Genomic DNA, 27,518 nt, shown 5'->3' with positions numbered 1-27,518 from the left:
AGCGCTTTGCCATTTTTCTTTTTGCTTTGGACCACGCTGCTCACCTCTCTCACCCCAATAGCTCTCCTACTGCCCCCCTAATCTCTTACCTTCTCCTTCATTAGGTCCAGGTTCTACCATACTCTCAATAGTGCAACAATTTCTGCAAGTAGGGGTCTGAGGAGAACATCTCAACAGGCCACCTTCAACTCATCCAGTCAAACGAGAGGTTCCCACTTATTGCGAAGGCGAACTGCAGGACTGGAGTCTTTGTCAAGGCAAACCTATCTCCACCATGAGACACCTCAGACAGTCTGATGCTGCATCTCCAGAGACACAACTAGAAAGAATCAACAGTGGCTCCAACCCCTGCCAGCCAGCTTGCTGCGGCCTGGCTTCCGAGGAACAAGGCAGAGCTGAGAAGACCCCAGCGCACATACTGGTTTCTGCAAACGTGATGTGGAGGTGAAGGGCCGGGCTCCACGTAGCCCCTGGCACTAGAGCATCCTGACGAAGCCTCGCAGGAGGTAGTGCAGCAACAGACTAAGGGAATCAGGGCACACGGTGCTCGTGGGGAAGGGAAAACAGCCCTGGAAGAGTCACAACCAGGGCGCGTGGCTCACGGGGGAAACGTGAGTAACCGCTGATGCAGTCGGCGAGGCCGGGGCGGCTGCTGGCAAAGGGGCCGATTCTCAACTCCCCAACCTGCCCCGGCGGCTCTTTCTGGAGCCAAGGTCTGAGGCATCGAGCTCAACAGCGCAGGGCCCAAGCCCCACCCTGGAGCTGACACGCTGGTGTCCAGCCGGCATTAGGTAAGCGCAGGAGGAATGCAGCTTTCCCCCTGCTCGTCCGCCGCCCCCCCGGCAGCCCCAGCACAGGAGCCGCACGCTGACACCCGACGGGGTGGGAAGGGGCTGGCTGGGGGCCGGGGGCTCCAGGAAGGCAGAAGCAACAAAGCCTGGGTGGTTTGGTTTTGTTTTGGTTTTTTTTTTTTTTCTTTTTTTTTAAATGACTCACGTCTTGAGTGTCTTCAGCGTGGCTTCTCTGGTGCCCAAACACAGCTAACGCAGCCGTGGTAGTAGCGGGGTTTTCCTCTCCTCTACTCGCCTGATTTGATGAACTCTGGAGGAGCTTATCGGCTCCTGCCCCTCCAGGTTTGGCTGAAATTAAGCTGAATTGTGAAGGAAGGACAGAGACTGCTATTGGAAAGAAAGGCAGAGCTGTTGCATCAACTGTGTTTAGGGAGCCAGGCTAAAACCAATAAAACATTTTCTAAAACGTTTCTTTTGACATTTTCCAAACAAAAGTGTTCCAACTTTTCACTTGAAATGACTTTTCCACTTAGAAAAAGTGCCCTAAAAAGGGTTAAGTAACCCCTCAGTAGCTGACATGCAAAAGGGGAAAAAAAAAAAAAAAAAAATCAGGAAAAGGTGCATTAACACTTGTATTTAATTGCAAAAAGTAAAAACTTTTTTTATTCTTCTTACATACAAATCTCATTTATTTACACACTTTACAGGCTTTTTCCAAGTATTTACAAAGTTTGCAATATATTAAATTATGACCATCCATAAAATTCTGTATTAAGTGCATATTTACATTCTTTTTTTAATCCATCACTGAATTTATAGTGTTCAGCATTGAAACAGTCTTTATGCATATATAGCTTTACTTCCCAGCACCCCTGAGCCTTTATAACATGCCTCCCCTCCCCATAGACAAAGAGATAATGCTAAAAATAAATCACCTGCCATTTGCTTGAATCTCCAAAGCAAAGGGGAAGTCCAGCATCTCCCTTGTTTAACTCAGCAGGACAGTAAATCTATCCTTTACAAGGAGGAGTTTCCTGAAGAGGAGAATGTATAGTTCTACATATAAAATTTACAAAGAGGAGAAAGTTTGGTTTGCAGGAAGCAAAAGCTTGTTGTGCACCCAACCGAAATGGCCTCACCCCAGGAAGCGTTCGGTTCCCCTGGGGGCCAGGGGGCTAAGTGTGGAGCACCGAGCCTGGGATGGGGCAGATCCTGCAAACTTCACCCCCCCGGAGCAGCGTTCCCGATGTGAACGTGGGGTTTTCAAGGCAGGGGGATCACCTTTCCGAGACGCTGGCCTTCACAGAGCTCGCATCGCTAGTCACGAGATGCTCTCCTGCTCCCCACCGCCTCTCGCTCGGGGTGTTCCCACGCTGCAAGCAGGACTTGCTGCTAGAAAGCCAGGGAGGCCAGCCATGAGAGAAGGGAGGTGTTTTGATCCAGCCCAGTAAAACCAGCTTCTCTGCCAGGCCATTACAGCAAGAAGACTAGCAGGAGAAGCTAAAGGCCCGAGACACCCGACCCTAGAAAGCTCTTCAGGGTTTTGCAAAGGGGGTTCGAGGCTGGGATCTGCAGAGAAACCTCAGGGGAATTTGTGCGTGCAATGCCAGTGGGGAAGGGAAAAAAAAAAAAGAAAAATATCAATAGAAACCGCAGCTTGGCTCCCATAAGGGATTGTGATTGCCTGGTACTGAAGTAAATAATAATACTCCTTTCTCCTCTTTTCAGTTACCCTGAGTTCAGGAGTGGTCAAGATCAATGGTCAATGATCTCTGCTTTTGAAAACCAGCTTTAAACCATGATCCTCCTGCCCAGCTGACAAGTGACAGCCCATCTTTCTAGATTGACAAGGAGAGAAACGACCCCTCCGCACCTCTGGCACTGGGCGCTCGGGTGGTGCCGGTTTCTGTGCCTCACCGGTGTGATTTCAGCTTTGCAGCCTCCGGGACGTCGGGTGAGCAAGAGTCCATCTCTCTGCTCACAGGCAAGAAGCTCTGAAAGCACACAGATTTTTAAAAAGCTGGCATGCATGAGCTGACTGAGCACCCCTCTGAGCCAGCCAGGGTGGGGACCGGGGGGGTTGTTCAAACCAGCACATGCGCCTGGAGACGCGCGAGCGCCCAAGCGAAGCTGCGACTCACACCATCGCGTCTGTCGCTGCGATGCCTCAATAGCTGAGGAAACAGCCACATTCCTCCCCCAGTTCAGCCTCAGCAGATCACTAGGAGCCACCGGGCTCTCTAGGGAAGTCCCAGCCTCCTGCAGCTTCTGCAAAGGCTCTGCGAAACCAGAGCCCCGGATGAGGAAGATGAGCAAGGCTCACTTGCAGCCATTTGGCCAGGCTGTCAAAACCTCCTTTTGGCCATCCTAGTTCTGCCACTTTGGCCTCACCTCCGAGTTCTCCATCCTGGCTCCTCGCCCGCGTTGCGATGCGAAGGCGTTAGCACTACTCCTCTGGCAGCAGAAGACAGAAGCTGCTCTAGAAGCTGTGCTACAGACTGGGGCTCCGCACTCAATAGCGGCTAGGGCCAAAAATCAGCTCTTTATCAGCAGACCTGCCCTCCTGTTTTAGTTTAGCAGCTAATTCCTTACAGCTTTTGGAAGAGGAAGAAAAAATATACTGGAAGTTTAAAAACAAATGATGTAAACTCCAAAGGGAGCAAGGTTGGGACATATGCAACGTATCGCCTAGACACAGATCTGGAAACTTATGCAGAGACCATAAAGTGCACTTGGAAAGCTGATCTGCAAACAGTCCAGAGTCACCATCTTCTGTCCAACCAGCTGCAACTCTTTGAGGAAGGGAGAAGCCATACGTGAGAGCACTTTTGCTAAATAGGCACAGACCTGCCCTAGAGCCCCCCTTTTCCCTCCAGTCTAACCGGCAAGTGTAAATAGATCTATTTTCTCTGCTTCTTCCCAAAGGAGCCGGCCAGCCACAACGGCTTATGTGCAACTCACAAAATACAGGCATTTCACAGACACTTGAGAATTGTCTCCGCGGCTCTTTTACAAGTTACATTCAAGGACACTTAGAAGCAACAGCATCACCAAACCACCCACAATCTCAGCAATAATGGGTCCAGCAGGTTCTCTCCCCATGCATCCCTAACCAAATGCTTTACAGAAATGGGTCAGGTACAAAACTGGTAAGAGGTGAAGTAACCTCATCAGCCTTTGAATTTGACTTGAGAAACAGCCAAAATGTAAATAGCAACAGTCGCTAATGAGGCCCTAATTCTGCCATCACCAAACTCCCAAATTTCCATGAACTAAGACCCAGGCTTTAAGAGGAGGGAGAGGGGTGGTGTATGTGTGTCTTGGCATGTACACGATTGCATGTAGTGTCACAAGTGTAAAACACACCCCAGGCAGTAACAATACTAACAGAAGTCTTATTAATCCAATTCCCTTTAATATTTTACTACAAATTAAATCAGTCCTTTTCTGTCCTGAGACAGTCAGGCTCCCCACCTTTGGTTCTACTAGACCTGGTACACGCTGGTCCAGTGCCGAGGGCCACGCACACAGACCGACACGGGTGCTGGGGTTGTTTTTGCAGGTTTACAGGAGAAAAACAAGGGTTATGCATAGAAATGTTTGTAGTGTCAAGGCCTCAGACTAAATTCTTTGGAGCTGGAACTGTCCTCTGCCTTATCCTTGTACAGGAGCCAGACGTGGTCATCCCACTTGGCAGCTTTTGTCAGACCCTAATACGATTAGTACGATGTTTGCTCCCACTCTCCTGGTCTTGCTCAAAAACAAAGGCTGGACAGACATTTTTCCAATCTGTCGTTTTACGCGTACCTAAAATATTTACAGAGGAAGAGGTTCTCGCTCCTGAGAACAGAGTTAACTTGCTTTCAAACAAAACCCCTCCCAATTCCATATTAACAAGTGTGAGAGTATGTCCTGAACCCCAGCCCTGGCCTATGAGTTCAGCCTGACACATCTGTAAATGATCTTCAACAGCAGGATCAGACCCAAAGGATCAGACTTGGAAGGGACCGCAGCATCCGCAGCCTGCAAACACTGAAACCGAGCCTCTCTCAGGGCACTGGATAAAGCAGCGCTCAAGCAACAGGAAGCATGCGAAGGCAGCTTGGAAAGGACTCAGGAAAAACCAACGTTCGTTCTGAAGACAGAGTTCCAGGTCTGGAAGGAGTCGATGCAAAAAAATGCCAGGGATGAGGAAGCTTTTAGGTGCTCGTGGAGGTACCCTGGTCTGGGAAGGCAGGCAGCACCTCTCAAAGCATGGAGTACATGAAACCCTGGCGCCTTAGGAGCACAATCAGAAGATGAAACTTGTACATTGCTGCTCTGCATCCAGCTCCATCTCCGTCCAGAACTACTGAACTCTCAGCGCCACCACCACCGCTAAAACTCGCATCAGTGTTTTTGTAGGAAAAGAGGTGTGGAAAAAAAGCACAGTTACTATTTGACTCACTCCCAACCTGCTGATAGAGAACTGCAGAAGAGTGATCACAAGACACAAGGAAGAGGCCTGAACAGATTTCTTTTGGTACAAGAGTGATGCAGAGGGTCTCTGCCCTAGGCTGCAAGGCTCATCTCAGCCCTCGAGCACGGAGCGGAGATTGGATTTTTAGAGCACACTACTGAGGCACACAGCTGTGAATGTGATGGAGAGATGGGGTGGAGTTGGGACACATCATCAATTCATTCCCTTTATAGAGCTGGCCTGACAAGACAGGCTCAAAGCCTCCTCCTCAGGAGGAATGTACACAGAAATGTCACGCACACACCCCCCACTCCCAAACCCCCCAGAAAGTTTCAGAAGTGCCATAATCCACAAAGGACACAAGGTGAATCTCATCCTGAGAAATCCCTCTGATGCTCCTGGAAAAAACCCTTCGCTGCAAACCCAGGGCTTACCTGAGGGGACAGGGAAGGTCGTAAGTAGCTTGAGCTTCTCCCAAAATACATTTGAGGAAAGGCAAAGAATTACCTCAAGGGTCAGGAAAACAGTCATTTTTAAACACTGTAAACACGCAGGGTGGCAAAGCTGCCTGCCCAGCTCTATCTCTTTCAAGACGTTGCCTTGGCTTCAAAGCTGAAAGTCTTCTCATCCTGGCAACAGCTCCGTTCTCCCACCCCGCTGTCCTTAGCTAGCAGCTCCATCACAAACGACCGCCGGCTCTGTCCCTTTGGCCACGAAGCTCATCGTCCAGTGATCTGCGCTGGCATAACCTTCGGAAGACGCAATAGAGGCCATATTAGATGCCTAATGACCGCTCACATTTCCCGTGAAGTGACGGGGGTAACGCAGAAGCTCTTTGGAAAGCCACTGCCCTCAGTGGCACGCTGGGTTTGTACCACCCGGCAGCGCATTGTGTCTCGTGCAGCCCATACTGCTCGGTTTTACCCTGAGCGTCTCATCATATCCCGGCTGCTGGTGCTCCAGGCCACAAACTCCCAGTCCAGAACGATCACTCCTCTGTGCTGTGGCAAGCAGGCACGCACCAGTTTGGAGGTGGTAATGGCACACACCGCCTTCTCAGGTGTCAGACAGAAAAGACCCAGCTGGAAGCGGTCTCCAGGGGATCTCCCAGACCCAGCATGCTACAGCACCCCTACTCACCCAAATCTCCAGCTTCCAGCTCCACCTTGAACGTCTCACAGTGTCCTCTGCACTTGTCCAGAGGTACAACAGTCAGGGTGAGCTGTCCACTTCCAACAGCAAAGAGGCTGTGCAAACTGTAGCTCTGAGATGAGAGGAGAGTATTTCAAAAGCCTTGCTAGCTTTTCTTGGGTCTGTCTGATCAAGCAGGGGGCAAGTCACTGCCCCGCAGCAAGGCGAGACAGCGCCAACCACAGCTTTGCTGCTGCCCCCAGACACCAGTAGATCACAGCTGAGATCGGATACGTGCAAGGGTCCTCCTCCACTCTGCTGCCCAAGGCAATGCAGGCCCTCCACACCCACAAAGCATGCAAGAAAATGGAGGATGAGGTCAGGCTAGAAGCCTGAAGCATCACTATCTTCAGTGAAATGTCTCCATGGCAGGTATCTCGGAATGGGTGAGATTTACTGCCAGGAACAGCTCCTAAAATGCAACTCTTAAATGAATTCTGTCCAACTGGGCACAAAAAGACCATCCCCTCACCCAGCTACAAGAGATAAACGTGACGGGAGCTGGGACACCTCATGGGCAGCTCTAACTGCTGAGGGAGATGGGCACGATGTATCACCTGCACAAAACCAGACACAACTTCTGGGTGGTACAGCAACCTTGAGATGCCACATTCCACAGGGATGGACAGAACTGATACAATCCTGACAACAAGGGCTTAGGGTTGTATCAGCTGAGTGTCCTGTAAATCCCCCAGAGACTTGGAGGTTCTGGAGGACAACCCACAGACAAGGAGATAACGTCTCTGGGATGAATTTCTCACCTTATTCCCCAAATCTGGGTGGCGGATGAGGAAGCAGCTCTCCAGGGACACCGTCTTAGGGAAGGATAGCAAAGAAGAAGTGGGAAAAAATTCCTGCAGAATCCAAGTTTTATTCACAGATTTGTTCCTAAACAAAACAGCCCATATTAAAGAAATCTCACACAATGATAATGCTTGTATTTAAAATACTTTCAAGATCAAAATTCTTCAGAAATATTCATGCTTGATAAACAGCCTGCTGATAGACCAGCCCCTAGAAGCTAGGAGCAAAATTCAACCTCTTGGCTTCTAAACCTGCGCTCCTTCATATTTTCTTAGTACCTGCAGCAGGACCACGTAAACAGGGAACAAACAGATCATCATGGATGCTTAAACTTAATTTCCCTCCCCTCTTCCTTTAAAACGATCTGAGTCATTGATCAGATCCATTAATTACAAGAGATGCAGAGAGGTGGCATTGCATGCAACCATAACTGAAACCACATGGCAAGGCGGGGGGAATCCAAGTCTATTCTTTAGGCCAGGGAATGTAACTGGAAAAGGCAGGGTGGGGCTTGTTATTTTTACATCTCTGTCTAGTGGCTTGACACGATTAATACTTCTGTACCCTGATCATCCGTCTACCAGTGCCGTGGTCAAGGAGTGCAGCAAGAAGATCCCATCTGAGTGTTAGCCAAAGCACAGACTCCACCATGCCCTTCTCCCAGTCTGCTTGGACACGGCTCCTTTGCTCGTACAAACGTGCCAGGGAGCCAGCTCCACACCAGGTGGCACCTGCCCACGTTACTTGGCACTCTTCTCCACATGAAAGGATTCAGCTAACGCACTGGGTTGCTCTGCAATCTTCGAGAGCCCTGAATTGTTCAAATGTCTTGTAGCCACGCTAAAGGCTTTAGTGCAGCTCACAGAGGGCCAGGATTAGGGTGGGCCATTTTTCCTGCACAAGACCAGACACAAATTGCAGGATCCCTTAGCTTTCTGTTAATTCTCAGTGTTTTGCAAAAGTCATGGCACCTCTTCTCAGTCAACACTAGTGGTGGAGGATTTCCACTGAGCAGACAGAGGTGATTAGGAATGGAAACCAGTTGCCTCAGGTGATCAGACCCCAGCACAGATGATTAACGTATGGCCTGAAGAACAGGACGGAGCAGTCGCTGGGATATTTTTGTCTTGTAAGTGGAGCAATATGTGAAGTCCCAGCCACAACACTCCATTTTTAGTGCAGACATCTTCTCCTTGGATCAAATCAGCGCCCGCAAGCAGACACAAGCCCATAAACCACTCCTGTTGCCCTTCCCTCTGGTTAAAGTGCAACTTGCAAGCTCCTGGTAGCTCACACTGGCGAAGAGCCTGGGCAGCCCTGCAGAAAGCATGTATACATCTATCACATGTTTTGTCTTTGACTCACCAGGGAAAGAAAAATGGGCAGCTCCACAATTCAGCTGAATTTTCTTCTATTATAACCTCTGCCAGGTCTGGATCCTGGGACTGAAAATGCTTCAGTTCTTCATAGGAAAGATGCTGCCCTGTCTTAAATGATACAAAACAAAGATAAAAGCTGTGCACTTGGGTTCCTTCCCCTCTCCTATTTCCATCCTGCCAAAGAACGAATAGTGACAGCCATCTAAACTGCTGAGTTTCCAACCACAATGATAATTAGTCAGAGGAACAACTTGCTAAGGGTGCAGTGAGCTCCTCATCCCCTGACATCCTTACACTGGGTCTAAAGGTCTTCTTAGATATATGTTCTACCTCAATCAGCAGTTTGTGTTTGAAAATACTGGGCAGGGGTCTCTGGCTGGTGCTATTCAAGAGTTTGGACTAATCATCCAGCCTTACACATCCATGCATTACCTTGATTACAAAAGGCTGAGGCCTCTGGAGCTTTTCTGATAGTTCTCCAAAGTCTGTCGCTATCTGAAGGCTTTTCACAGCTGAACAGACTGTGCAGTTTGCGGGAAGCGTAGAAGTGTTCTGTCTGCAACCTGCTGCCCACCAGTCCTGGCATTCTTGGGAAGAAACAAGAGAAACATGTTTAATAAGACCAAAAATGAAATGGAAAGGAGATAGACTTGATGATAAACTCATTATCCCCAACATGAAACAGTGAGATTTCTTATAGCTTCCCATGGCCGTAAGTTACTCAAAAAGAGCAAGCTTCACCGCGCAGGGAACTCACCACAGAATGTTTCCAGCACAGGCTGAAGATTCTGGAGATACAGCTTGGGGTTGTGAGAAATGGGAGAGCTTTATGGAAACTTCACTCCTCTGTATATATGAGGCATACAGACCAAGCTACCTTTTTATTATCAATGGAAGGATGGCAACCACAATATACAGTGCAATTAAACTGAAACAAGTCCACAAGCAAAAGAGCAATCCAAACGTTATCAAGGAGACACCAAAAAGACAAAAAAAAATCCAGGTTGAAAAGAGTAACTCTAACGTGGTTGGCACTGGTGCCATGAACCCTGCTAAGGCATCTCTGAAATCACTACCCTCCCCTTTACCTCTGTGTTAAATTAAGAAACTCTGTCCCGGGCAAAGTTTGCCCAGTCTCTGATGTGCAAAAGATGCTGGGGAATTCAGGATTTCACCAAGATGTGCTGCTGCTGCTGTTTTCACTCATCCCATGCGATTTGAAGATGAAATGGGGAGAAAAGTCCCAGCACGAGGAACCCCTGGGCCACATCTATATCCGTTTTAACTTCCAGAAACTGTTGTTACACCACAATCAGCTGAACTGGCCTACACTGAACACTGCGTATGTTTACATCTTCAAAAATTCAATTTTCACGTGAAACCATTACTTGTTGCCTATATCCTGCCTCCCTCCTCCAACGTAACAGCCCGCCCAGCACAAAAAAAGAAAGTAAACATTAACAGAAGTGACATGTTGGAGCACTGAATGAATAAGATGAGAGCCAATAATGCTGAATGCCCCACGCGTTTCTGTGCTGGAGGATCTGCAGGAGCAGCTGCCACGCTAAAAGGACGTGGCTCTAACTTCATGGTGGTGACAGCCCTGGCTCTGCAGCCTTAATCCGACGGCGAGATGTTTAACCCAGGCAGTGGCAGCAAACCCACCCAAGTGCCTGATTTGTCAGGGTGGGTTAGGAAAAACCCAAGGCCTGGGACACACCTCACATGAAATGTCCAGAGATCTGTCCTCAAGACAGGCCCACCCGTCCCATCTGGTGCCAGCACATGTCAAAACAGCTCATGTCTCCTGGACATTGCTGCAGGCCACCCACTTGGGAATCCGAGTGGATGGGAAAGGGGAGAAAGAAGAAACAGTGAAGCCTGTCTGAAAAATAAAGTTGGGAAACAAGGATGCACAGCAGCTTTTCAGGGGGGAAAAAAAGACTACGCACAGCCTGCCTGTTACTGCCATTGTGGTTTCCAGCTTCACTCACGCTCCTGTGCGTGGGTAATAACTGATGAACAGCACTTAACAGGAAAGCTCTTGTTTTATTTTCCCCTCTGACATCCGCAACAAACAACGAGGAATGTTATAGAGGATTTAGGTTCATTGGGACATAACAACAAGGAGCAGAGTGGGATTAATTTTGTTATTTCCTTTCTGAATATTTCCAATCAACTCCCAAATACTACATTTCCCACCCTACTGCTGGGATATGGACTGAAAGGGACCAGGATATAATTCCTAGTCTTTCTGGAAGATGCGTCTACACTGCTTTCAGAGAAAGGGGGGAAAAAGGCGAAACAAAGTGTAAAATCCTTATTGCAAGCAGAAGTCCCACTCCCATGAGAAACTGCTTCAACGTACTTTCCCTCCCTGCTCACAAGAGAAAAAAGAAAATCTTTGTTCCACTGCCTGTAGAAAGCTGCAATTTTACAACAACAAAAACCTCAACTCACAAAAAACAGCTGGTCAGTGACAGGAAACAAAAGGCTGAAAGATCTCACCAGAGGAAGGGCAGTTGCCATGAAGAGAACAAGAAAACATATCTTACGGTCTCTCATCATAAAGGGAGTAGCAATACTATAATTTCTCTGTGGGCAAAACTTAGAAACCTCATCCCAGAGCATTAAACTCAGTTGTCCCCAAATTTTCTCTCCAGGCTCAGGGCAGTACCCCACGTAACAGGATGCTAATCAGCTTGACAGTATAGAGCTTGATTCCTCTTTTGAGCTAGGCTGGGATATTTGCATTCTCAATTGCTTGATTCAGGAGGTTATTTCTTTTCCCCATGAATAACCCAAGCGAAGCACGGTCGATACACATTTCAAATGCTGCAAGTGGGGTTGTGGGATTTTTATTTTTTTTTTTTTTTTTTTGGTAATTAATCTTTTAGATTTATTGTTGAGGGTGTTAGTCTGTGCACCAGCATGTGTGTGACTGGCATGACAAGTATGGGCAGTGAGAAGCGCCTGCCCTTCCCAGGGAGGGAGGGAGAAGAGGCTGCGCTCAGAGGAGAGGGCAGGCAACTGCACACGGGGGACCAGAGCAGGAGTTTTACCGAGGATGCTTATTCTCTCTGTCGATTACCCTCCCTGCATTCCTTTTACATTATCACCCTGCCCAGACACCCTGGGGGATTATTTTGGTTTAAGTCGAGCGCACTGTCTGTGCGCACGCACAGTCTGCTCGGAGATTGAAAAGAAAGATGCACTCTTCATCCCAGTGCAACCGTCACGTGCAGCCGTCGCACGATGGTCCCATCCACGCGCATTCAAATGGTAAAGTGCTGGGCGTGTGCAATTATCCCTGTGGAGTCTGAGTGCAGGAAAGCAGCTGTAGTATTGACACGTACAACTATCCATTACATGACAGAAGCGTAGGCCAGTCCCAACTAACCTCTCCTCCACACTTATGCTTTCCCACCCCTTTTTGAGGAACAGCTTTTAGTCTGTTAAGCAGAACCTCAGTTTCCCATCGGTCATACCCACCTAATATTTGCTTTTATGTTTTATTAGCTCTCCAGAACAACAGCTATCTTCTCCCCTGTGTCAAGGTAACTCCTAGCAGAGGGAGGGCTGGGGACTTCCAGCTGCTAACACAGCACAGACAAAGAGATAACTTTCCTTAAAACACATCTATGATTAATACTAGAAGGAGTTTATGACTGTACTTTCCACTATGCAGAAAAATAATTTTCAACTTAAAATCAATTTAAAATGAGCACCCCGCCCTTCTTGGCCATCTTCACAGAGGATCTCCCAAGTTTTTGGCTGTCCCCAGAACTACAGAGGGGTGTGTGTGCACAACCCCAGAGATGCTGGGTGTGGACGATCAGATTGGAAGCTAAGAGGTTACTGAGAAGACCTGGCCCTCCTTCTGCCTGTTGCAGTGAAGCAATAAAACGTAGGGAAACTTGCCCACATAGATCCAAGAGCAGGACCTCAGCAACAGCCCTAGTCTCTTTAGGGACAATATGGAGGGCTAAATATCAGTCTGCCACTGCAGCAGGTTCAAAGGGAAGCCCCGTAGCAGGGGGATCTTTTGCTCCTGGGAGACCCTGAGCCAAGGGCTGCTCCTGACCCTAATGAAGTGTTGAAATTGTAAAACCTCCTGCATGTAGAACTGCAGGTGCTGAAGCAGCTTGCTGGCTCCCCACCAAGCTGGTTTGCTCCCCAGCGCTCAGGACTATAAGGGTGAAGAAACCTCCTGCAGGCAAGCAACAGCCAGACCCACACAGGAAAGTCTGGTCCTGGGGAAGGGAGACTCCCCCGGGACGTCCCAGTCCACCCAGATCTTCTGTCCTTATGGGTTGTTGCTACTATCACCCACAACAACTAGAAGAAAGCTCCCCAGCGAGCTGTCTAAAGCACTAAGCAGCTCCACAATCTGCAAAGGTTGGTTCTAAATCCCCGATTCCTCTTTCTAAGGATGACACTATTTCCCCAGTGACATACCTCACTAGGGACCAGGGCTAGGAGTATTCAAGCAACTTCAGCAAGCCTAGGATGAACTCTGGAGTCTCAAGAGAGACTGGCCTGAGCCCTAAGTATTCACAAGACATTTCTCTGTCCTTTCTTGCAGGTCCATTGTACAAGCCTGCCTGTTCCATTAACAGCCACAACACTTTTGGACTGTCCCTCACAGGATTTAATGTACTATCATGAACTACAAAAAGACATGTAATCAGGGTAGTTCAGCAGGTAAACCTCAGGGCTTTCAAAAAGCATGACCAATTCAAAGCTAGGCTCAGGATGGGGGTGGACTCACCCAGGCCTGACCCAGTGACTCATCTGTGGCGCTGCACTGACAGCCACAACCTTGTTCCTACGTGCTGGATCCAACGAGAAGATGCTGATTTCCGCTTTTACAACTTCTCCCTACAGCCACGTGTTTGTAAAAGTCAGGTGATTTTTCAAGGTGGATCTAAAGAGACCCTTCAAAGGAAAGGATTAAGACCTCAGTCTACCCTCTTGCTGTCTGTGACCATACCTTCCCCTTGGCCAAAGGGACCATTTACGAACACACATCTATCTGACAGCCCGTGGCACACCCATGTCCCCCATTCACTTTCATTGCAAAAGCCCAACCACAAGCTGGTTCTTACAGCTGACGTAGGGCAGAGCTTTTCAGGAGACATTCGATCCCACCTGTAAGATTCCCAGTGATGAAGGGCCCACGAGATCCTCAGCACTCAGATGTCCAAGTACTATTACCACAGAAGGGCTGCAGCTCTCCCTCCAGTTGGAAATATCTAGCTTCCAGATGCTGGATTTTAGAGTGCTGTTTTCCATTATTTTAAGGACAGGGATTTGCAAGGTCTAGCCCTTAACCTTAAAGTGAAGTTGCAGCTCATAACCTACTGTTATTGCTTTGACAGCCAAAGAATATGCAAGGCCAGGTTGTTCTTGCTCCTGAGATATGACTAGCCACTTGCTGCGTTGGGACCGCTGCGGACTTACAAATACTATACTCCTCAAGCAAATAGCTCATTATTTGTCATGCTATGCCATTGCAGCAGGATATATACTATGTGCTTATCACCACACTGCCTTTCCCAGATTTTACAGAAAGATAAAACAGTATTTTACAAACTGAAGGGAATTTAGGCATCAATTCGTGATCACAATCTATGATGTGGGTAAATCTCATCATTCTTTACAGATGCAGAAATTAAGAGCTCTGTAGTTACTGCATGGCACAGTTCGGAGGAGACATTTGGAGCACTCTGTTGCAAAAGCAACGTTTCCCAAGCTCCATCTTGCTGAAATTTTTCCTAGGCTAAAATTAATTTGATCATTTATAATGTCATGTCAACGTCAGGCTAAACTGATGGGTTCTTGAATAACAGGAATTATAAGGAATGCTTATTAATTATAGTGTGGACATCTTGATTAAGGAATGCACGGTGAGGTTTTAAATATATACAAAGAGGGTCCTTGTTCAGCACAAGACCCTCACCTCTTTCTCATACTGAACTTTTTTGTAGCTCTGTATATATTGAATATATTTATACCAGGAGAAGAAAGTACCTCCCAGTCTGGTTCACAGCAGTTTTAGGTGCAGCTAGCAACAAAATAACAGCTACAAACCAATCCATCAAGAAAACCTTATTTTTGTTCTGGGTAAAAAGTCAACAGCTTGAAGAACTACTCATTCATTTTACTAATGGGTAACGGCTGGTCAAACAACCAAGGAATGATTAGTCAATCTCTAGCAAAGCACAAAAATTATTTTGATCCAATGAGACATTGTGAAATCTAGTCTGTTCAGCCTAGTCCAAGAGGAACTCACAGTCCACTGGGGCAAAAGAGCACTATTTCCAGGAGAAACCTCCACCTACCAATCTAGAAAACTGAGGGCAGGGACCAAGCTGTCAGGAAAGCCTCAGAAGTCCACTCCAGCCTGCACCTCTGGTTACCTGCCCTAGAAGGCAGCTTGTGCTGCTCTGGCAGTGTCTGCATGAGCAATCTAGCTCAGAGGAGCAGCCTGCTTTTGAAACAAATCCCTCCCAGTGGCTGCCACTTGCCCTATGGTGGCTTCAGTCTTTAAAAGATTTGACATGTCTGTGTCACTAGGGCAAACAGGGCTCTGCTAGGCTGCTAAATGCCTCTGGAACAGGCCACGTATGGCACACTGTCTTTCCAGGAGAGCAAATCCAAAGCCAGAATTCACTTGCTCTGAAAATGAGGAAACAAGAAATTCTGGAGGCATCAAAATATAGAAGAGCCAAAGGAAGAGCTTTTAATGTTTCAGATTATCACAATGATTTGGAGTTAGTTTACTGTCAGCAAATTCAAATAAACAGTCCACTGGCTGAACAGAGGCCAAAGTAAAGCAGTATATGAGAACAGCTTGGCACCACCCTGCACTGCAAAGTCAGCTTTTTTTTTTTTTCCTCTTTGAACGAGCCAACACACGTGCTTGTTGGTTACTCTCAGGTTATATTATAAAAGTGTTGTTTACACACACACAAAAAAGATCAGATAAAGTGGCAGCTGTACAGCAATGGGAGGTAACCCTGCACAGTGCTGCAACTCGCATCACGCTCACATATACCTCAAAATGCTCCAGCCCCCGGAGTGGGTGCATGGGAATACGCACAAACACAAGCGCAAACCAGCTTGACTTTGCTTAGACAAAAAAAAAAAAAAAAAAAAGATCCTTTGTGAGCAAAAGAAGGCCATGCTGAAGGCAGCAAGAAATGAGAAATCAGATCCTGCTTTACCTCCCAAGCAGCCTTGTTGTGCAATTCTTTTATTCAGAGCAGGCCCATGTTCCTGGGGCTCATGCATCACTGAGCCCAGCAGGTCAGATGCAGGGTGGGCTGCAAAACCCGCCGGGAAAGGCTGGCTGAATACCCGGGGGCTGAATACCCGGGGGCTTAGCCCACATTGCACTCAAGCAGCAGAGAGTCCACCCTCATGTAAGGCAGGCGTGCTGGATGCTCCCTTTCTGCACAGAGCTGCGCCAAGGATAAACACACTTCAGGGCTACAATAAGGAAGGAAGGACTGTGAGAAGTTGAGAGAAATGTGGCTGTGGCTGGCCCGTCACAGGCTGCCTGTGAAGGGTTAAGATGAGAAAGAAGCCAGGACCTGGCCAGGCGCCAAGGCAAGCCTCCAGCTAAATTGAAGTTGGCCAGCCAAGAGGCAGAGGCTGCTGTCCTCTCCCAGTAACCCAGCCTGCTGTGACCCATCCCCACAAATAGCTTCTCACCCTGCAAGCCCTGGGACGTGACAGTGACAGGCCATTTACAAGGTGTTCCTTAAACAGCTCCTCTAGCGGGGTTCCTTTCTCTAAAATAGATCATGTATAAAACCTGTAAATGTGATTTTAGCCCTACTGGTCTAGGCAGAAAGGGTTATTCAAAACAAGGAGTCTTCTCCAAGTTGGGGGTAACTTGCACAGGATCCCTTTTCCAACACTGAGCTATGTGTGTGCTCGCATATGATTTTAGGTGTGCTGAGCAGCTACTGATCCAGTTGATTTTGAACTGTGGAGGATGTATGTGGTCAGGACTAGGTCTCATTATTAGAAGAAAAGTCGGATTTTTCTTGAGCTCATACAAATCCCAGCTATCAGTACAATGTGCAAATTGACATGTTGTTGGACCAGAGCCTGTTCGCCACCGACCAACCCACTCTGCTGAGGTTTTTGAGCTGTAAGGAACTGAACTTACCACAGGCAGACACACAAGTTAATGCAGGAGCAGCTTAACACTCTGCTCATTTTGTCATTGCTCTGTGTGGCTGGCAAGGAACAGTTATCAACCAGTTAATATCCAAATATGAATTCTGATGTCAACAAAGCTATGAGGATGTCACACAGTTGTGAAGGGAATAACCACTGAAAAACAAGTAGAGTGACTGCCACTGTGGTTTTAAAACTCCTGTTTTAAAAAAAAAAAAAGAGGAGAAACCCCCTTTTCATTTGGCTCCAATTACTACAGACTTTGAGAGCTCACTATATCACTTCCTAATGCTTTCAGGGGAGAGGAAAGTACTCATATCCTTACTTTGCACCAGAGAACTGAAACACAGAGGGAATGACTCGTCCATCCCAGCCAATGCCAGAGAAGATAAATGAATCCAGGTTACACAGGCCCTACTTTCTCCTTGGAACAGCACCAGAAAGCCTTTAGTCAACTCATGTGCCCACCCAAAATCCACTGTGTTCTGTATAGCAGGTAGAGCCCAGAGGCTTGTAAACCCACTGCCTCCCTGGGGGCTACACGAAGTGCTGACCTACCCGGCTAACAGCCGCACGCTGCGGCGGCGAGAGGCGTTTCCCCCAGCCCGGAGCAGGCAGAGTGACCCAGCGCCGGGGCTCTCACAAGCTCCGCGTCAACATGAGCTCAGGAAGAGCAAATGCAAACCACATTTCCACAAAAAACTTTTCCCCAACTGAAGGGACCTTGGTTCCTAGCCCTGGGAAAACAGCTGAAAAAGAGGCATGGACGCCAAACCCAAGAGTCTAAGAGTCAGCTTTGAAGAAACAAAGGGTGGGAACATTAGTTTTAATATGGGAATTGATCCGGGGGAGAAAGCCGGCAAGCAACAGAGCAGAGAGACAGGCAAAAAGGAAATTTACTTTGGACCTAATCCTACAAACTCAACGCAGGAGAGAGCTCTGCGGACACTGCTCCTCACCTCGGCTGCTCGAAGGTCCACCCACAGCCACCGGCAGACAGACAGTCTTTGTCATGCACAGCACGGCTCTTGGGGTGGAAGGGATGAGGATGAAGGTGAGAATGAAGGCAGGTCACCCTGAGCCAGAGAGAGAGAGCAGGATGCTGCACCCCTGCTCCTCCCAAAGCCTCACCACCACTCTAACGTAGAGCTCTGGCTCTCGGGGGAAACCAGACATCCAAGCTCCCCTTGTTCTGCAACACAAACCTGGCTGCTTAGCTCACATCTACCCGGGGACCGGGCTCCGACCTGCAATCCCGGAGACAGGAAAGCTGCCCCAAGGCTCAGGAGAGGCAGCACGGCCCCAGACCGCAGCCCCACGCAGGAAGGCTGCCCCTGCCTGCCCAAGTGCTTCAGGCTTGGAGGAAGAGAACCAGACCACCCACGCACCCACACTCGGGCTCTGTCCGCACCACGTTGGGCGGCGCGGCCGGGGGAAGTCTGCCAGCACTGCCGGTGGGCCAAGGCAGCCTCCAAACTGCTAACAGGTGGCTTTCAACAAGAACAGCTCGAGCTGGGTTTGAACTGGTGCCCGAGCACAGAAAGCTCCAAGTTTCATCCTCAGCCCCCTCAAAATTTTTATCTACCATGATCTACATAGACAAAGGAAGAGGAGTCTGTACATCGACTCCTTTTGGTAGTGGTTTTGTCTGCTGCTGTCACCTTGCACGGTGCTTCTCCTGTGCAAGCATGCCCTGGAGGACACTAGATCTGCTTGCAAGACCTCCTGGCCTTCTGCTTACATCAACAAACAGGACGGCAAGATGTAGCTTTACCCCTTCCCTTCAGCAGACCACAAGGCCAAAATCAAGGGCAAAACATAACATCGTGCACAAGCCAAGGCTGAAAGAGAGCTCAGGAGACCACTGAGCCCCACGCCATGAAACTCTCTCGTCTGGATCCCTACCGGATGGCTTTACCATGGCCCACTCAGCAGCAAGATGTGAAGTTGACACCAGTGTTGCTGGGACAGCCAGATGCTGGGACGTCCTCAGTGGCTGCAGCTGCCTGCCGGGATGCCAGGACAAGAGGGATTCCCACAGGAACCCAGCCAAGGTTCAGGCTGGGTGCTGTACGCTCCCATTCGAACAGCCGGGGTCTAGTCCAGGTTTTTTTTTTGCTGAGGCAGGATCAAAGTTACCCCAAAGCCAACCCTAGCAAATCTGTCAGTTGGGACATGCTGTGGTTTCCACCACAACTTAATACTGTTGGAAAAACAGAGTGGGAGCTGCCTTGTCCCCTCTGTACGTCCCCTTCTTTCCCCAGAGCTGGCTTGCTGCCCACCCCATTGCTCATCACTTCAGAACATTTCCGGTACTCATGAAGGCACGAGGGACTTTATATGCATTTAAACAACCACCTCGCATCCTTCCTCTCCATCCATCCTTCCCTTTTCCCCTGCTCCTTTGGATGCTTCCCTGTCTCCTCCTCCTTCAGCTGTTTTCCCCATCAGTAGCCCAGAATTGCTCCTGTTCTTATTTATCTTCACAGCAAGACTTCAGGCAGCCCTCGCCCTATAAACTGTTTGCTGTCCCAAGCAACCTCCCTGGGCTCTCCCCATCTAAGGGGGCTCTGTGTCACCTGAAGGAAGAACCTGTCAACTTTCTGAACAAAATTTCAATTAACAAAACAAAGCATTAAAGTTCTCATTGGTTTCTTTCTCCATACAGGAGCAGAGGTGTGTGCACAAACCCATGTCAATGCTGAAATGCGTTAGATAAGCAGGTGACTAATGTCAAGTGGCTATCAGAGCCATCACCTCACCTATGTTTTTTCCTCCCTGCAAGAGATCCCAGTGCTTAAGGAAGGAGATGAACAATGGGGGATACCCCGTTCCACCCATACAAACCCACACCAACAGAAATCCCACGTGTCAGCGGAAGAGAGGGAGACACACAGAAAATGCAGAACAGTGCTGGCATTTCAGGGCGCCCTTTTTAGCTACGGCAGGAAGGTCAGAGCCAGAACAGACAACTCTAACACAATGAGCTCCCAAAGCTAAATATAAACCCATCAAGGGCATGGATACAGGAGTTTGTTTTTACGGTGAGCCGACAGACAATCAACATTGTGCCATATCCCTGCTCAAAATAATTCACAGCTTTATCATTACTGACAGTCTTTGTATTTTATCAGAGGTAGAGCCCATGCTTACACCCATTTGCCAGTCTGAGTCAGTGGAAATCATTAAATGAGACTGAGAAATACTCAAACTTTTCCATTTCTTATGATGCCAGTCTAGGAAAATCTATTATGTTCCTCTCCTGTGATGGGACCACCTCATTAGGGAGCCACTTATCTAGCTTCCTCACACACACACATTGCCCTTAATGTTACATTAACTGCTCTAAACACCATAGCGCTCAAGCCCACGGTCATTTCCCAACACACCACTTGGCAAAAACCACTTTTCCTTAAACCCGGTCACATGTTGAGATTTCTACACTTTGCTCACAGATGTCAAGATTTGGTTGACAAACTGGTTTTGCCTGCTTACTCAGAAAAAATAAAAAAAGGTGACATTTAGCCAGCATAGCTATCTCAGTATGATTTTCAGAACTGCAGAGATTTTTAGAGGAAGAGGAATTCTCATGGAAGAAAAAACTCGAGGTGTTAAAAGCAAGGAAAAGAGAATGTGCAAGAACAAAATTATGAAGTTAGAGATAAAATATGCTTCAGCCCCAATGAATGGAAGGGAAAGAGCCCTCATTAGAATTCAGGATGCTATTTTTAAATACAGTGGTAGGAAAAGAGAAAACCATGTTGCCATGTCAGTAACACATTTGTTATTTGGTGCCCAGGGAGACACTCAAATGATCTGCATGGCTGGTATTTAACTTGGTACTTCTTGCTAGGCTTATGCTACAGCAAAGAAATAAATTCCTTACTCTCGAGCATGTACTTCTTGGCAATGGGCAGAGAGAGCAGCCGGATGTGACCGATGAGGGAGCCCCAGGCATGGGCTCTGGAGAGCGGAGCTTCAGGCGGCAGCGGGCTGTATGGCTGGATCACAAAGTACACAGTCAGCAAGACCAATCCTAGTGTGAGCAGGCCCTGCGAGAGAAAAGAAGCGTATCATTAATTATACTGCAGTGAGCTGATGTGTCTTCAGAACAGGACACACCTTCTAGCTGGTATCAAAACATTGTGGCTGTGCACTGTAAGACGAACACCCAAATTTTTGCTGCGGCTCCTCCTTCAACTGCAATGCTATTTACGTACAGAGTTGTCGCTCAGTTTTCTTGTTAGTGCTGTCCAAGGACAAAATTAAGTAGCCTTCAAACCCAAGCCATGCAACTCTGTTCACGTATTTTAACACTGCAAACAATCCAACTCCAGAGCAATGAGGATTATCTACAGATAGTTCCGATTCCTCCCACCTAATCAAATAAAAGCTTGCACTTCTCCCATACCTCTTACACAAGGTTTTCAAGGCTTTTTGCAAACATCCGTCAAGCCTTGAAGCACTTTGGCAGAGTTGGCACCAGCTCCCTCCTCCATACCAGAATCCCAAATAAGCTTTAAAGAGATGACATGACGCATTTCTCCCCCTGGCCAAAGTCAAAGTGAATCAACAGCAAAAACAAGAACAGAAGCCGAAAGTTCAAACTTCCAGTTTCCTGTTCTCCTGTCTCATTTTACAGCTTTTTATAGGACATGAGGAAGAAAGCTTGAATTTTTTTCTAAATAGAAACCATCATGATGACTTTGTAAAGATGACACTGAAATATTACTGAATATTAGGCCAGTAGGAGCGTTTTCATCCTTGTAGGAAACATCTCGAACCTACTTAACAATAACATCCTTTTACCCACTGTACAAAACTTTTTACAGCATCTTTTAGTTAAGGGTCTCAAGACATTTTTCTAGCAACAAGCATCATGGAAAGAGGTTTATTTTATTGACAAGGAGGAGAATAAAGACAGGTAGAAGCCTGTGACAGGGTCAGAAACAGAATCTGGATCTCTCAGTTATTCATCCTGGAACTTTAAGAATCAACTTCCTTCCTCACATTTTCACTGTGTGCTGATACTGTGAATCTTTGCCTGAAGAATCAACCCAAGTCTCATTCTTTAATAATTAAAGGAGAAGAAGGTGTTGACATGTTAAATTTCAGCACACATGAGAAATTTCAGATCTTGGTCAGCTGTCTTCTGTTTTCAAACAAGCTCATGGAATGAAGAAAAGAAGGTACACTTCACAGCTTTTTAAATAAAGAACTCAGAAAAATCCATAAAGGAAATGCAATGGGAAATAAAAGGCTCAGGTGCAAAAGGAGAACTCTGACCCTCAAATGGTCTGTGCATGCATGAAAGACATCTTACCTTGTAGAGAGCCACTAAGATAGGGTACCGCGGAGGTCCCCTTTGGGGTTCATTTCTTTCCAAGAGCTGCTTGATGAATTTCTCTATGGCTTTTTCTGACATCCCACACTGGTGGCCAGTCTGCCTCACTAGATCAATCGTCTCCGACAGCTTGTCATAAATGCTGAGCTCATTGGCTGAAAGCTCCATGGCCTCTGATGAAAAGTCACTGTGGAAAGATTCAGTACGTTAACAGAAAACACACTCCAGCCGTACAGCTGAACCCCAGCATGTGCAGAGAGATCACAGGAACATCGTGATGTCTAGGCAGGAAGGCAGGCTTCTCTGGAGCAAACCTGCTCGCAGCCGGAGGCACAGCATTTAGCTGCAGTGCTAATAGCCTCTGCTGGTTCAATATCTCCCGAGGACTGAAAGAAGCTGTGAAATTCCCTGACAAGAGAAGAACCGGCTGAGATCCGCAGCTTATGTAAATGAACAAAGCTTCCCAGAAATCAATGAAACGCCATTTATTCATCTATTCCAAATGAATCCGTCCCATAAAGCGATTGCTCACCAAGTACAAGAGCCAGCAATACAAAGCTGATCATCACATATAGTAGCCAAGCTAAGCTCTCCTGCACTAAAATTTTCGTCACTTATTTTAATGCAGATTTGTTTTCATTACATCCCCTGTCAGCAATAGGAACAGGACAGAGGAGTAAGCAGTATGTGTGGGGCAAAGTTCAACAGTTTACAATTTGTTTAAATTTTCGCAACCTAATGTCCAGGGCCAACTGATTATTGAGTAACAGTAACATGATAGCAGCATGCTCTGCAGGCAACAAAAGCTCCTAGGTTCCTCTGAAAGTTTGCCTGCAGGTCATTCACATGCAGAAATGCCACACAACTAAATACCCCAGCAAAAATTGCACTGTGAATGCGAGACAGAGAGAAAACAGCATTTGACAGCAAATTATTCCCCACCATGAAATTTCAACGGGGAAGCTTGTAAGAACACATCTATGAGCAATCAATATTAAGATGCCAAAAAAAGAAATGTGTTCCTCTACCACTCCCCCTGTCTGCCACAAAGGCAGAGCCTTGTGATACCAAGAGCAGCAGATGGGCTGAAGAAAAGATGCAAAGAAATTGCTGGACAAGCTAATAGCTGCCAACGTGAGAATCCCATTGTTAGAGTGACCTTTTGCCTCAGAAAAACACTGCTGGGGGAAAGGGAACATCTGTGAGGTCTTGCTTTGCCTCTTGTTTCTGAGCTGGGAAAACTCTAACCTGGATCAAACTGGGATAACCAAAACTTTCTGAGGAGACAGAGTATAGCAATGCACTGTCCTAAAAGCACAGACTGAGGACCATCACGTAAAAAAACCCAAGAAGCATGATTGATACACCCAGCTCACAGCTGAAAATGGAAATCAGGCCCCTGTTCCCCTTTTGGTCTAAATACTACCTGAACACCGGGAACCAGATCATGAATCCAGTGTGCTGCTTCACCCAATTCACTACCTTGCTCTACAAAGTCTGACGCTGTTCCGCAAGAATTTTGTAACTATTTACATGTGTCTTCTCTGCACACACCCCACAGAGCAGCCTGCATCTTTAAAGCACAGAGCCATTTTGCTCACTTGAGAACAAGCTGACAAGCACTACATTAGCATGCTACCTAAACTTAGATTTGCTCTGCTGTAACTCCTTCTGGCTGCTCCCACAGGACAAAGCAGCCATAAATGTGTGTATCTATATATCAAGAAAGCAGATTTTCTTGTTAGGCCGTCAAACTTAAAATCTGATTTGCCTTTGGAAAACCGGCTAACAACTCTCCCCCCAAACCACAGGCTCCTACAAGTCAAATTTTTAATATCTTTTTTTCAGCAATACTAGAATGTAGTTTCAGAAAACAAAAAATCACTTTTTCAACAGGAGTACCAGCTTCAGCAATTGTTCCTCTCCCCCCAAGATCAACTCCCTGTTCTGCTCTTCTGGCCACATGGTGAATCAGATCAAGAAAATTATCTGGCTGAAAAATAGCCCCTATTTGTTTGGTCAGCAGCTGCCTAAGCATCCAACTCAAGCAGTCAATGTCAGATGTTACATTAACATTAGTGTCAAATTTCTAGCCACAGCCTTACAAACACCAAAAGAGTAAAATGCCAAATTAAAACCTAAACCCCAAGCATGCAATGAGAACATGCTGTACTACATTGCCAGGTTAATTAGCTCCTGGCCCTGGTCTACCGACATTCCTTGCGTTCCACGCAAATATTTGTCCCAGATCCTACCACCTGAGCAGCCCCATGGGCTAGCAAAGCTACCCCAAAGCAGGTCTGATCAATAATATCTCATTATGGATAGTAAGCTCTCCAAGGCAGGGACCTTTTCTTGTCCGTAAAGCACCTGGCATGCACTTGACTCTATAAAAACAATACATTGCTTTACTAACTCTTTCATTTATGTAATACCCTGATTCATATAACAAGCAGGAGCCAGCACATCTGCAGGGTATTAGATGCCTTTCTTTTTTCCCCCAGCTTTTATGATTACTCTAGTTGCCTTGACACTGCAACTGGTGCGCTACATGGTCTGAAAGGTTATCTAGCTTCCTCTGGCTCCTGTGTGCCAAAGCTTTCGCCTGTGAAGCTCTCCTGTGCCAAATTCCAGCAGATTCAGCAAGCTTCCCCTGCTTGCAGGATCTGCCTGGAACCGCTTAAAACAATTATCCCTATAGAAATGCTGACAAACACAGTGATTTCCCCCTTTCCAAGCAGCAGAAACATCCTACTATGATAAAATGCTGAGATACATCCCAGTTCTCCCATCCTCTACATTTGTATTCAACTCCGAGCAAACACCATTGCAGACAGCCCCTCCAAGCCACAGACATTAAAACCCAACACAGCTCCTTGACAAACTCAAGAGTAACCCATATCCTCCGCTAGGAAATAAAGGCATTACGCTCCCACATTGTTCTGAGAACAGATGAGGCCTTAAAAAACAAATAACAACCCATTATTTCCCTTCCTATCACCACAATACAACCGACAAAATAATAACAACAGACTACTGTACCCGCTTCGCCTTCACACGCACATACTGAGCAAGTCTTATCCCTTGCAAACAGCAACTCCTCAGAGACAAGCCTTTTAAATCAGGGAACCCATATGTTATTGCTATTTTTTTTATGAACTCCACCACCCTAGGAGGAATAAGCAGCTCTCTCTCTGCAAACGTAAATAGCGAAGGCTCTCAGCCTGAAGGGTTTCCACCCGAGCACCCAGTTCTATCTTCAAAGCCAATGCATGGTGGGGTGTTTGGACCCAGGCTTTAGAAAGATAAATATTTAGACAGAAATTCTGTCCATGGAGTCTTTAAAAGGGAAAGCTTGCTCGCCTTGCTGGTGAACCTGATACAGCAGCATAAATAAAAATACATTCTCATCTGCATTAACACCGTTCATGCTGCCTCCCTCGGCCCTGCTCAGGGGGGCCCAGGTCCCAGCCCTGGGCTAAAAAACCCTCCGGAGAGGGGCCGGCACCCCACCACAGGCCCACGGCAGCGCCCTTATTTATGTCTCAGGCAGAGGAGCTCCAGCCAGGATTTTTTTTAAAAAAAAAAAAAAAAAATCAATAAACTGAAGCAGAAAACAACCCCCACCCCCGCAGCTGGGCACCTGGCGAGGGCCTGGCTGAGGCCCGGGGCGCCCTCCCCGCCCCGGGCCGCCCTCCCCAGGCCCGGGCCCACCGTGAGGGGCCGAGCCCGCCCCGCCGCGGTGCTCGGGGCCCCCCCCCGCCCCGTCCCCCCTCAGCCGCCCCCGGCCTCACCCCGGCACCGCCCGGCGGCTGCCCCGCTCCGCCGCCCGGCTCCGGGCTCCTCCCGCCCGCGATGGAGGCGGGACGCGGGGAGCCGAGGGGCCGGCCCGGGCCGCCCCACCGCTTCCTGCTTCCGCCGTGGCCCGGCCCGGGCTGGGGGGGCGCCGGGCACCCACGGACCCCCCGGCACCCACAGATCCCCCCCGGCACCCAGGGCACCCCCAGCAGCCAAACCCCTCCACCCCCGGTGGCCCGAAGACACCCCCAACACCCACCGGAGCCCAGAGCCCCCCCCGAGGTTCCCAGCACCCATTTGAGCCCAGAACACGGACCCCCCCCAGCACCCACCTGAGTCCATGACTATCCTCAGCTCACCCACCCCCCCACCTGCCTGAAGCCCTGGCACCCTCTGACCCCACCCAACCCCAGCACCGGCCCGATCCCCCCCCTAAATCCCTAAAATCCCCCCCTAAATCCCTAAAATCCCCCCCCATCACCCACCTGAGCCCGTTAACACCTTGAGACACACAACCCTCCCCAGCCCCTGCCCGACCCCCAACAGCCCTGAGACCACCCCTCAGCACCCCCTGCAAACCACATCACCCCCAAATCCTTTGATAGCCAGATCCCACAGCCCATCACATCCCCCTCTCCACGCCTAAGCACCCCTTGGGTCCCTGGTGTAGCCCCAGCACCCCCCCATCACCCCCCCCAGACCCTACAGCAGCCCCATTTACCTCCTCCGGCTCCGCTGAGCTGCATTTGTGCTCCCCACCAAGACCCATCCGATGCCTCCCTGAACCCCACTTACCCCCAACTCCCTGGGGACACAGATGCCCGTTCCCACAACTCGAGTGACAAAGTTGGAGCGTTAACCCCCTCAAAACTGTGGGAAAGCCCTAAAAAAAAGTGTGAGAAAGGCTTCCAGGAGTAAAGGGCTGGGAGATGGAGCAAGCGGAGGTCCCCAGAGCCACCCCAGCATGAAAAGTTCAGAAGAAATCAGGAGCAAGAGGTCTCAGTCTCACCCAGCTCTCAGATGTGGGCTTCAGTCCTTAATTGCAATTAAATGCATTTTCAGAGTCAGCTGTTGGTTGTGTTTTTGGTACCACTCTGGTCCCTTTTCAGCCTTGTTTAAGGTCTCGGCGTCAACAACTTCCTGCAGCGATGAATTCTGCAGTTTAATTAAACACTGCGAGAAGAAGTACTTCCTCTTATCAGGTTTTAATTTCCTGCCCTGACAATCCCAGCACGGGAAGAGGGACGGTCTCAACGTCCTGATTTTACTGCCTCTGGAGGGGAATGGGGTGAAACTCTGGGGGATGCTGGCAGGCAAAACCTGAGACCCACTGGTTGGGGCACTGAAAGCTTTGGCTGATGACTTGTTCCAACTTGTCAGGAGCTTGTCCGGGTTCTTGGCTTTCAAAGTGGACACATCAAAGCAAGACGGTGGTAAACGGCAGCTGACTTTGGGCTGGTATCTGAGATCTTGGGCAATCTTGGCTTGGCTGGAGCAGCTCTAATTCTCATGGAGCGCCTTGAGGAATTACAAACAGCTTGAAGGGAAACAATCTGATT

At 48.2% G+C, this 27,518-nt stretch overlaps 1 protein-coding gene across 2 annotated transcripts; it reads right to left on the bottom strand.

Moving 5' to 3' along the window:
- Nucleotides 1-1,410: 1,410 nt before the first annotated feature.
- Nucleotides 1,411-27,161, bottom strand: CUNH6orf89 (chromosome unknown C6orf89 homolog). 2 transcript variants are annotated; one of them, XM_032988917.2, is made up of 8 exons: nucleotides 26,969-27,161; nucleotides 22,141-22,348; nucleotides 20,704-20,869; nucleotides 9,057-9,211; nucleotides 8,611-8,732; nucleotides 7,203-7,329; nucleotides 6,391-6,514; nucleotides 1,411-5,999 (listed from the first exon to the last, which is right to left on the bottom strand). In XM_032988917.2, exons 2-8 carry the CDS (start codon nucleotides 22,327-22,329, stop codon nucleotides 5,914-5,916), a joined length of 969 nt encoding a protein of 322 aa, XP_032844808.2. In that variant the 5' UTR covers nucleotides 22,330-22,348; nucleotides 26,969-27,161; the 3' UTR covers nucleotides 1,411-5,913. The 2 variants fall into 2 exon arrangements, with proteins under 2 accessions (XP_032844808.2, XP_042655995.1); XM_042800061.1 differs by lacking the exon at nucleotides 26,969-27,161 and adding an exon at nucleotides 25,956-26,039.
- Nucleotides 27,162-27,518: the final 357 nt, after the last annotated feature.

Source organism: Tyto alba, unplaced genomic scaffold (assembly GCF_018691265.1).
Source record: "Tyto alba isolate M040663 unplaced genomic scaffold, T.alba_DEE_v4.0 Super-Scaffold_30, whole genome shotgun sequence".
Taxonomy (NCBI): domain Eukaryota; kingdom Metazoa; phylum Chordata; class Aves; order Strigiformes; family Tytonidae; genus Tyto; species Tyto alba.
Note: the sequence above shows the minus strand (reverse complement) of the source record. Positions and strands in the feature narration are given on the sequence as shown.

Excerpts from the sequence above, each read along its gene's own strand:
- CUNH6orf89 (XM_032988917.2), bottom strand. The coding sequence starts at position 22,329 with ATGGAGCTTTCAGCCAATGAGCTCAGCATTTATGACAAGCTGTCGGAG. Across the intron at positions 9,212-20,703 it reads CAAGAAGTACATGCTCGAGA|AATGCCAGGACTGGTGGGCA; the intron begins GTAAGGAATTTA and ends TTTCTTCCCAAG. Across the intron at positions 6,515-7,202 it reads ACCCAGATTTGGGGAATAAG|AGCTACAGTTTGCACAGCCT; the intron begins GTGAGAAATTCA and ends CTCTCATCTCAG.